The sequence below is a fragment of the Melospiza melodia genome, chromosome 6, assembly GCF_035770615.1.
Source record: "Melospiza melodia melodia isolate bMelMel2 chromosome 6, bMelMel2.pri, whole genome shotgun sequence".
NCBI lineage: Eukaryota > Metazoa > Chordata > Aves > Passeriformes > Passerellidae > Melospiza > Melospiza melodia.
The window spans coordinates 8043817-8055594 of NC_086199.1; the positions used below are offsets into that span (position 1 = coordinate 8043817).

The following is an 11778-nucleotide window of genomic DNA, read 5'->3' on the forward strand; positions in this document are numbered from 1 at the left end:
TCCCACCCGGAGCCCTGCACCCAGGCCTGGGCTCCTCAGCACAGGAAAGATGTGGAACTGTTGGAGCAGGCCCAGAGGAGCAGCAGGTCTGCATTTGGTAGATTTCCTGGGGCCATTGTGAGGGTCTGAGCTGGGGCATGAAGGACAGGGCTGGCCTGGCTGTGATGTCTCTGGTGCCAGTGACATCACCAGGGATGTCACAATGAGGAGCAGGTATAAATGGCAGCAGGAAGCAGCACTGCCCCAGGGCAGCCTGGATGACACCAAGTGTGCACACACAGCCAGATGCTGCTCTGGATGAGGGCAGGACCACAAACACCCAAGAGAGTGCTTCCAACCCTGCATCCAGGGCCCAGCCCCTTCCAGGCACACCTTGCAAAGGGCACAGTGCCACCACTGGGACTGGGCACAGGCTTTGCTGTCTGCCAGCTCCCTAGCCCCCTCTTCTTCCTGTCTGCTGTCTCCCATCCCTTCTTCCCTCCCTGCCAGCTCCCTTTGTTTTTCTTTTCTTCCTTCCCTCCCCTCTCAGCACTGCTGCACTCCTCTCCCATCTCTTGCAGGTCATAATGCTCATACTATTCCTGCTCTGGCTTGTGCAATGCCTCCGCCATTTCATCACTGTGTACCTGGATGAGGACCTCAACCAGCAGAGGACTCAGGTGATGCAGGAGTTGGCCCCCGTGACTGTGGAGCAGAGTTTTGGGTCCTGGGGAGCTGTGCTCTGGACTGCAGTGCAGCAATGCCTGTTCTGGGCCCTTGCTGGATCCCTGATTGTGCTCTTGGCACTCTACTGGTGGCTCAGAAAAAGGGTCCATGAGGTGGACAACAGAAGGGACTCAGAGAGTGAAGAAAGTGAGGATGAAAATCCTGCTGATAGGAATATCATCTGGCTCTTTTCAAGACGCTTCCAGCTGTCAGTGCCAAAGCTGGCTTCTAGGAGACAGGTGGTGCAGGAGCTGCTGAGTGACCTTCTCCGAGTCTCCCACAGCCTCTTTTCAGACAGTTTCTTCCCAGTGCTGGAACCAGTCATTGGGGTGGGCAGTGCCTGTGAAGGATGGAGTCCCCATAAGGAGGAGGACATTGTCTACTGCATGTTTGTGCCCCTGAAGCCGCCCCGTGGACATGCCTTCCACCTGGAGCCAGACTGCACGGGGGTGATGCCACAGACGAGCATGCGCGTCCGCGTGGAGCTGGTGTGCACCTGCACCGGGGAACAGCCTGACCAGAACATGCTGTGCTTCCTCCACCACTCTGAGCAGGAGCTGAAGAGAAATCAGGTGCCCAGCCTTCTACACACCCTCTGCACTGGCCCTTACCTCGATGGGGAGAAAATTGCCCTCTGGTTCCAGACGTTTGTGATCTCAGCCTGGTCGATGCTGCCTCAGTCCCGTCGCTACAGCATGAAGGTGCTCCCCTCCTGCCGCTCCTGCAAGATGAAGCTGATGAAAGCCTCTGGGAGAAGCCTCTTTGTGGAGACAGTATTTAGTGTGCAGCAAGGTGACTCGGACATCTTCCTGAGCAGCCAGCCTCCAGAGGCCCACCTCCCCCCAAGCACAACGTGGCTGGAGAGCTATGCTGTGGCAGAGGCAAAGTTCTTCAGGCATGTGGCCATGCAGGCCCCACCCCACAGCTGCCACCTCAAATGCCTGCGGCTCTGTGCTCGCATTCTGGAGGGCTCAGGCCTTTCTACCTATGCCTTGAAGACCACGGTCATGCACCTCCTGACCTTGATCCCCCTGTCGGAATGGCAGCACAAGTATCTCCTGTTGCGGGTGGATGACACCATGCGCTACCTGCGCTGCTGCCTCGAGGAGAAACGCCTCAAGCACTTCTTCTTTGACAACGAGGACTTGCCCCAGGAGATCTCCTTGCCCCCAGCCTTCCAAGGGGCACAGCCCCTGAACCTCTTCCAGCACCTGGCACGGGATCCAGCCGCTCAGACTGAGGCATTGAAGAAGCTTGATGACCTGCAATATAACTTCTACTTTGGGTTCTGAATGAGACAACTGTAGAATCACAGAATTGTAAAATCACAGAATCATAGAATCGTAGTACTATAGAAGAGTGAAATCATTAGGTTCATAGGAAATCATTCCAATATCATTCTAACCATACTTTGACTTTCTGGGAGCTTTAGTTGATGTAAAGTTTACAACAAATGGTGTGTTTGAATGAACACTGTATCTCTGAGCATCCATGCATCACGTTGGCATGGAATGTGGCTGCTCAGCTACCACAGAGTTGGAAATTATTTGGTATAAGATCTGAGGTGGTGGTCTCTGGTTTCTCTGATTCCCTGGCTACAACTCCCCCACTGTCCATGCTCCTGCACTGGGGAAATAGAAATAGTTGGTCACTGTCCACAGCTGTGCTCACTGCTAAGTGGCATTTAATGTTGCTGCCCTCCAGCAGCTCCTGCAAATGCCCTTTTTGAGAGAGTCCATTCCTCCTGTGAGCTTTACTGGGTACAAAGGTGGCAATAAATAATATATTTGAGAAAACACTCATCTGTGAGTCTCCCTGTTCATCTTGGAGAAGAGAAGGCTCCAGGGAAAACTCATTGAAGCCTTCCAGGACTTGGAAGGGATCTTATAAAAAAAACAAAAGAGAGTGACTTTTTACATGGTCAGAATAGTGTAGGACAAGGCAGAATAGTTTTGTACTAAAAGAGGACATTTAGATTGCATGTTAGAAACAAGCTTTTCATTGGGATGCTGCGGAGGCTGTGGCACAGGTTTGCCCAGAGCAGCTGAGGCTGCCCCATCCCTGGAAGTGTTCAAGGCCAGACTGGATTGGGATCTGAGCAAGCTGGTCTGGTGGAAGGTGTCCCTGCCCATGAACTTTAAGGTCTCTTCCTACCCCAACCACTCCAGGATTCTGTGATCTTGGATGGTGTCTTTGGACATGGGCCTGAAGGAGGAGCAGGAGGGGAGCCTGTTGCTGTGGGATTCAGCATTCTGGGGCAGCTGGCAGTGTACAGCCATGCACATAGGAGCTGGGGAAGGCTCTGCAACACAAATCTGAGGGAGCTGGGGATGTGCAGCCTGGAGAAAAGGAGGGTTTAGGGGAACCTCATTGCTCTCAACAACTCCCTGAAAGGTGGTAGCAAGGTAAGGGTTGGCCCTTTCTCCCAGTAACATGTTACAGGACAAGAAGAAATGGCCTCAAGCTGTATGGGGGTGATTTAGATGAGGTATTTGGGAAAGGTTTCTTCCTGGAAAGGGTTGTCCAGCATAGGAACAGGCATCCCAGGGATGTGGTGGAGTCACCATCCCTGGAAATGCTTAAGGGAAGCTTCAAGTGCCTGGATGTAGCACTTGAGGACATTGGTTAGTAGTGACCAAGGTGATGGCACTGGGCTGGTGGTTGGATTTAGTGATCTTAAAGGTCATTTCCAACTTTAACAACTCCATGATTTGGTACTGTTTTTGTCCAAGGGACCGTCACTATATATGAAAGTATGTTCACACATACATACTGTATGTGATGATCTCTGCTCAACATACTTACAGCATTTCCTCTTGCTTGAGGCAAAGCATTTTGCAGAGTTCCTTTTGCCCTTTGCATCTTCCTGCACCAGGTAGGCACTAGAGCAGTGTGACTTTTTGCCATAACATCTGATGTCCTCTCTTTATGGGATGGTGTGCTGATGCTGTCTTCCACTTCCAGGGCCCTCTGCACACCATTGCTAAAACAATTACACAGATCTTTTTTTTTTCTTACTGAAGAACTGCATAGAGCTCTCAAACTATGTTCCAGCTGGAAACATGCTATTAGTCATCACATGAGATAAAATACTGCTTTCCATATGTCTTCTGATGCTTGCCTCATTTACAGGTGTCTTTGCCTTGGATGCCCATGCCATCTGTAAGAGGAGAAGAGAAAGGTGGGCCTGATGTTCTCCCTGCAAATTTGTGGGTGTAGCTAGCCAGCATTGAAGATAATCAAACTATTCTACACTTTGAAATCTCTCACCAGATCTTGCTGCCCCTGAAACAAAGGAAATATGCAGCTTTCTTATTAAAGTGAATGGATAATAACTGAATAATGAATATCTGTGATTAAAATCCCCAGTATCACAGCCCCATCTAATGGACTGGCTGAAAGATATTCAAAGGACCTGCAAAAAGTCTGTCTGTTCTCTAGCAAAATACGTTATCATGATAAACAGGACCCTGTGGCATATTAAACTCTTAATTATGGCACAGGAGGCGTTTTCTCTGAAAATTAAAGAGGTTGCAAAATGGCTACAGCCTCTGGAAGGCAATTCTTAGAAGCAAAATGTAACTCAGTGTTAGTGACTCCTTTATCTACTTCCTTCAGTATTCTCTTGGCACGGATTAATGTGAAGAGGGGAGTCTCCATATTTCTTAGTCATGTTATCATTATGCCAATGACTCTGGAATGCCATAATCCTACAGAGCAGCACAGGCCCAAGGGAAAAACATAAGGAAATCACTGAGAGAAGAGAGATATCAGTTAATCCAGGCTTCATTTGCTATTGTATATTTAAGACCTTTTTTTTTAATTTATGGAAAAAAGGCAGATGATGTGTGGCTTCCAAAGAAATGTCTTGGCCTGCACAGTGTCAGTCTTGGGGAAGACCAGCCCCAGGGCTGCCTGTGCTGCATCTCTGTAAACCTTCCTGATCCTAAGGCTGGTTACCAGGCTTTTATGTCCGATAACCAAAACCTAGTGGATCAAACCTCACTAAATAGGTACTGGCAGCAGGATGAGTTTTACATGAGCCATGAGTTTTACATCGTCATCCAGAGCTCCTGAAGGGAAGCAGGAAGAATCTTTTCATTTCAGTGGGTGATGGACGGAGTAAATACTAGTTTCTGAGTGTCTGCAAAAGTGTTTTAGACACCAGTAATTTTTGTGGTACTAGGTCACCAGGAATTTCTAGTGCTTCTTCCTTGGAGCTCTTTATCTTCTCCAGCAGTGATAACTGAAAATGGACTTCTTCCCGGATGACTCAGAGCTCTGAGCCCACATCACACTCAGGAGTGCTAATTAGGCCCCTTGCTCCTGGAAACAGGAAGAATTAGGCAGCAGAAGCCCTTTATAAGTGTTCTCATCCTGAGAGCCCACTCTCTTTTCTCTTTTGAAGGTTTCCCATTGCTTTGCTCACCTTGTTAAGAAAAAAGCTCAAGCAAGATGTCTTAACATTTCCTGTGTTCCTGAGAATGAATGCCCAGACACAAACAAGGACTTTTTACTCCAAATCCATAAATCACTGCTGTGTTCCACAGGAGTTCTGAGTTGGGTGTCTGACTGCAATATTTATCATACACTGTTACATTATGGCCTAGTATGGACATTGGTAAGTGGACTCTGCAGGCCCCATAAAGCCTGGTCAAGGAATAACTGAAGCAGGAACATCTGTTTCTCTGAACTTAAGAGACTCTCAAGTAAATCCCTGTTTAAGCCAAGTTCATTTTGGGAGAGAGATCACTACAGATAGAGAAAATGTGATTTTCTGTGCTGACCATGGGTGCCTGTGGGGCTGGAATGACATGGTACAAGCATTAATCTTCTGGATGCAGAGCTCTTTCAGCAGCCAAAAAGTTCCCTGGTCCTGACCAAGTGCCAAATTCCCATTTGAATCAGTGTCCTTTCTGGACCTGTACACAAGGAAACACTTCAGGGTTCATCTGGGACATGTTTTAGCTTGGGTTAATGGCTTTGCCAGGAGACTGACTCTTCTGCTTTGGATTAATTCACCCCCAAGAGGCAGTGGGGTCCAAAAGGGCTGCTCCAGGGCTTGGGCACTGCAGTGAGCTGTACAGTCACAGGAACAGGGCCTGCAGGCACTGGTGGCTGAGCTTTGTGTCACCTCCTCCAGAGCCACCACCAAACAGGAGCAAGAACAGGCAGATGGATGACACCACCCCTGTTAGTGACCAGCACTGTCTCTCCCAAATTCCACACCTAGAACAAGAGACTCGGCTCACTGTAAGGTCATTAGGGAAGAGGAGGCTGAAGCAGTCAGGATTTCTCTATGGGGTGGGCCCCAATTCTGGCCCTGGCTGCTGCATCATGGCAGATGCGCCACTCTGGAGCAGTCATCAGAAAACAGGGGCATCTAGTGGCTGAGCCAGAAAGTTCAATTAACACCACCATTCCCTTGAATGTCAGTTTGCCTTTCCCCTCTCTCAGCTCTACAAATAAAAATATTTATGCCATAAGATTACCTGAAGAGGAGGGAGAGGCAAAATTCTCAGCAGATTTCACGCTCTTGGAGCAGCGTTTCTGACCCATCTGTGACCTTTACACCAGTGTAACCTGATTAAATGAAGCTTTTGCTGGTTTCCGCTGCAGGTGCTGCTCTGGACAGACAGACCTACATCCCTGGGACCCAAATCCCCTGCTGATTCATGGCAGAGGAAATGTTGCCTCTTTCTGTTCTGACCAAGGCAGAGTTTGGCCCTGAGCACAGCTGTGCATTGCAAGCACCATCGCTGTGTGTGACAGCCCTGCTGGCCGGGGCTCCTCAGTGCCTGCTGTGCCCAAGGATTGCCTTTGCTGGTGATCATCCCCCTGCAGCGTTGAGCTGTAGCCTGGGTGCAGCCAGGCCACTGGAGCTGCACCTCACCACAGTGAGTTAGGGACAGGGAGGGGTGTGACCGTGTTCACAGGGGTCCCAGGATGAGGGAAGAGACAAGGATCTGACTCCATGTTTCAGAAGGCTTGACTTATTATTTTATGATATATATTATATTAAAACTATACTAAAAGAATAGAAGAAAGGATTTAATCAGAAGGCTAGCTAAGAAGAGAAAAAGAAGGAATAACAAAGGCTTGTGACTGACCGACACTCCAGACATCTGGACTGTGATTGGCCATTAATTACAAACAACCACATGAGACCAATCACAGATGCACCTGTTGCATTCCACAGCAGCAGATAATCATTGTTTACATTTTGTTCCTGAGGCCTCTCAGCTTCTCAGGCGACAAAAATCTTAAGGAAAAGATTTTTCAGAAAATATCATGGCTACAGAGGGGTATCAAGGACTGAGGTGTGTTTTGTTCCTGTGGCTCCCACCGCCCAGCTCTATCCTCTTAGCTGATGGCTCCAGAGCAGAGGCATTGCAGCAGCTCCTCCTTCCCTTCTCTAGGGAGGGTGCCCCATGTTTTCTTTATGGACAGGTACCTTCCAGACCCTTGAGGGTTTTCCCCTGCAGGGAAGAAAAGGGAGATTATGAGAAATCCAGGTGAGGAAGTATTGTTTGCTTTAATAGCAGACATATGTTACAGCTCCAGGTATAATTCCCTTACACAGTGCTCTGAGCCTGCACCTGCAGCCCTTGCACACAGCACTCTTCAACCTATTCACATCCTAGGAACTGCAAAAGGAACTATCTGGTCACTAATTGTCCCTGGCAGTGATAGCTTTCAGTCCCTCTTGCTCTATTAGTTTCCCATCAGCATCCCTGGCTTAGTGTGATCTGAATTTACCTGAATTCTCCCTAATGTGTGGACAGAGCTGGCATATTGCAAAGGGACTGTCATGCAGGAGAGGTCCAAGTTTTCCTATTCAATGGCTAAACAGAGGACAGCCCAGTCCCCTGAGCTGTCAGGCATCAATCAAATGCAAAATTTATTATTTTATTCAGCAAAATGAATGAGGGAGAAAGCACAAAGCGAAGAACTGAGGGCTGAATGCTAATAGGGCTATTGCTGTTATGCAATTCTCTACAGAAAATCAAGACAAATGATAATACTGGAAAGGCATATTATTATTTTATAGGCTTAGTCCCAAAGTGAGGGGAGGAGAGAGAAAAAACATGCACAGCTGTTTTTCCCTTTTCTGGCCACTTTGATGTACTTACAGGATACATAATTTTGCAAGGTCTGTACATGCTCCCTGAGTCACAGCTCCACTCACCAATAAACATGCATAGATGTGCATTCTCTGTACAAATACTATTTATTTTGGTGAATTTAGCAGGCTGGCAGTCAGCTAAGGAAAGAGAGGTTCTGCAAGGTGGTTCCTGCTGTGACTGCAGTTCAGGTGAACATGGACAAGCCCAGCTCAGGTGAGTACACACCCAAACCCAGCTGGCAGTGGGTCCATGCAGAAGAGAGCATGGTGACCAGCTGCCCTAAAGGTAGGGAAATAAATCAGTCCTGAGGCCATATTCAGCTGTGCTGGTTGCAGCAGAGGATTAGGACTTAGGTCTGTCATGAGGAGTTGGAGATCCCCTCCTTTTCTTGCACTGCAATAAACAGATTTACAGAGTGGACACATACTTGGAAATCCTAGTTATCTGCTGTCTTGAGGGGTTTTTTATGTCCATATCCACAAACAGAGAAAAAAATAATGCACAGAGATATGATTTGCCAGTTGAGGAAACACTGGTAACAATTTTGATAGCAAATCTTTTGGCTAAATGACTTTTAAATGGAAGCCTTGGGATCAGTTACAGAAGAGTTACATGTGAACAAGGGCATTATTATTTGTATCCCTGTTCCAGTGTGGAAAATAGCTACTGTGATGGCCTCCCCTTGGTGCACATCAGAGGATGCCATGTGGGCACAGACCAGCCCACAGAGAAGCACCTGTCCAGATAACATTTCCTTTTCCATTGGCTCCCGCCACCTGCATGGATCTGGTCATCTTTTAATACCTTTAATTAAAAATCTGAGAAACCAGCACAAAAATGTGAAAGAGAAACTGGCTCCTTTGCTCACTCCTTGTGAGAGGAGTTGGGGAAGCTCAGAGCAAGACCAGCAGGGGCCTGTCTCACTGGAATTGTGGCATGGGCAATGTTCATTTTCCAAACAGCCTTGACAATGCCCTGCATGACACCAGGGACTTGCTGCTGAGTGTGCAGCTGCACCTTGGCTGGAGGAGACACATGGTCATTGGGTTTGTCTCCATTGGCTGCTCTGAACTCACCTTAATCTCTGCAGTTGTTGACCTGGTGTAATGCCTGATTTCCTTTTTAAGCTAAGCAGCATTCTGATGGTAGAAATTGGTCAGAGCAGGCAGGGACGGCTTCTTACTCCCTCCTTTTCCTGTGCAGCAGTGAGAATGTTGTGACTCTATTCAATATGTAAGCATCCTCTGCATAGCCTCAATATTGAAAAAAAAATAATAATATTCCATGAATGGCAATATTTACTGTAGTGAGTTTAAAACCCCCTCAAGTCTACTGTCCTGGAAAGCAGCTCTACCTCTCCAAGGCAATATTTACTGTAGTGAGCTTAAAACCCCCTCAAATCCACTAGAAGACTGTCTTGGAAAGGAAAGCAGCTCCACCTCTCAGGATAGCTGCTCTCCTCAGCCAGCTCTAGAGCTTGGGCAAGAGCTTGACACTGGGGCAGTGGCAGAGAGCTACCAGAGATCACTCACAATAATTCATTCTGAGACCACGTTTTTCTCTTGGCACCCATCCACCAACACAGTCACCACAGCTCAGGTGACAACTCTGCCATGTGTTAAGCTGCAGGAACCCACCTGTGTGTCTAGCTGCAGTGATATGTTAATATTTTAAACATTTGGAGCTATTGCTTATCCTCCAGCTAAACAAGAAGGTCTTTTTCACCTACTTTTAATTTCCTTTCCATGCTGGTGAAAGCAGTTGGCGTCTGCTGTGGTGATGAACAACCTTGCTGAGCCCATATAAAAGCCAACAGTTCTCGGTAGTCCAGTTCAGTGGTGCCTGGACTGCTTTCTTCAGCAAGAGCTGCAGGCACTCTGCTCCAGTTCCTCATTGATCATTGCAGATACTGGGGAAAAACACCTCTTCCCTCTGGATTCAGTCAGGAGCTGCCATGTACTTCATCAGGTGGGAGACTGAGCCTGGAGCAGGGAAGCTTGTGCTCTGCTAGGAGTCTTTTCCATTTGTTTCACTTTTCCAGCTCTTTGATAGCGTTCCCAAGGCTAGGATCTTTCTAGGCCATCACCCACTGTTCTCCTGGGAAGCTGATCCTGGTCTGTCAGTGTGACAGGAGAGGCAATGCCAGTGTGAGGACCCTTACAAAACCACAGCCTGCAGAGACTGAAAATCTTAGCACTCTAAAAAAGACACATTTAATCCTCAGGTAACAGAGATGCAAAGAGGGCATCCCCCTGTTTCTGGGAAACTCACAAATCTGTGTTTCTCAGCAGACAGTTCAAAGCTGGTTGTTTGATTTCTAAAATTTAATGAAACTGTGAGAGAGGGAAGGCTTCTGGCTTTCAGCAAAGAAAGGATTTTTACAGGCTCAGATGATTGACACACACTTATCTCTGTCAGTTACTGAGAGAAAGCGAGGTCCTGCGGTTCAGGTGTGTGCCTGGGATGCTGGAACTTTGCAGATTTTTAATGGTTGAAGTGATCTTCCTAATCATCCTAACCTTCCACATGACAGAGAGAAAAGGAGCTGCCCCAGACCTCTTCAGCAAGGATGTTTGGTTACATTGATGGTTTATATTCCTGATCTTTCCTGAAATGATTGGAATGTAGAGCTGTGCTTGGTCTCTAGCAGTGGCACAGGCTGAGGGCAGTTCATTCATTCCCTCCATCCAGGTCTGAGCTGGGATTCAGGAGTGCTGAGGATGGTGCTGTGTGGTACAGCATTGGTGCCTCCCCCTCCCCAGCATCAGGTGAGGTCTTACCAGGGCTGCACCTCTGTGGATCTCAAGCCACTGCACTCCCCTGCAGGGGAAGGCAATTCTTGCTGAGGAAAAGGGGATGGATCTCATGGCTCAGAGCCTTTAAACAGGCTCCTTTCCAGGAGCCAGTTCTGTCCCCTGTCTCACACAGCAAATGTGTCTAGTGGATGACTTGCTGCCCTGCTCCCCCATGATCCTATTGGCACAGTCATATCTTCTGGAAAAATCCCTTTGCCCAGGATTCTTCTCCTGGGAAGCTGAGAAGTCTCAGAGAAAAAGGAAAACAATAATTATCTGCTTTTCTTCTCCTGTATTTTGCTGCTTTGAAATGTATTTGGACATTGTTTACCAACAAATGCATGTTTCATTGGTTTCATGTGACTTGTGTTGACTTATTGACAAATCAGGGTCAAGCTGTGTCAAGGCTCTGGAAGGAGTCATGACTTTTCATTATATCTTTTTAGCCTTCTGTAAGTATCCTTTCTATGTTCTTTAGTATTGTTTAGTATAGTATCCTTTAATATAATATGGTATCATAAAATAATAAATTTGCCTTCTAAGAACGTGGAGTCAGATTCATCATTCCTTACTCCTATGGGGCAACTCACAAATACAATATCCTATGACTGTTAAAGCTTTGCTTTAATAACAACTAATTATTGCTCAGTTATGAGGTCCAAAGCTACTTGCACAGGTTGTATGAGTGAAACAGGGCCCACAGGCCAAAGGGAGATGACAGCCAAGAGTAGGTAAAAGCCCTTTTGACCATCATCTCTCAGACTTAGCTACACTGCTAGAATGGTTTGCAACACAGGCCCAGAAATCTTCTCCAGTGTTAAACAGTTTAGTGCTAGAGCACTGTGAAAATTATTAAAGGTTTCTGTTCAGACAGGACTTTGATTAGAATTTTGCTCATATTATTACAAACTCCCATCCTTCACATTCTTCCCTGGCTGCAGAGAGTTCAGCCAGGGCCGCCTTTGCCGCATTTAATCAGCCTGGGCATATTAACTACAAATTCCTGCAACACTTGAAACACTTAGGTATTAAATATGTGCCCATAACTGATGATTACTAATTTTTTTACATGGAAATTTATCAACAGGGTTGAATAATCGTTCATTTCCCCACTCAGGCTTGCACTGGAATTAATGACATTAATTCCCAAA

General features: G+C 47.1%; 1 protein-coding gene across 1 annotated transcript; it reads left to right on the forward strand.

Moving 5' to 3' along the window:
• The first annotated feature begins 566 nt into the window (after window positions 1-566).
• Window positions 567-1997, forward strand: LOC134419745 (inositol 1,4,5-trisphosphate receptor-interacting protein-like 1). Its single transcript, XM_063159376.1, has one exon. The coding sequence runs from the start codon at window positions 567-569 to the stop codon at window positions 1995-1997; it is 1431 nt and encodes a 476-aa protein (XP_063015446.1).
• Window positions 1998-11778: the final 9781 nt, after the last annotated feature.

What these genes read in the sequence shown, in the direction of transcription:
- LOC134419745 (XM_063159376.1), top strand. Translation starts at nt 567, where the DNA reads ATGCTCATACTATTCCTGCTCTGGCTTGTGCAATGCCTCCGCCATTTC.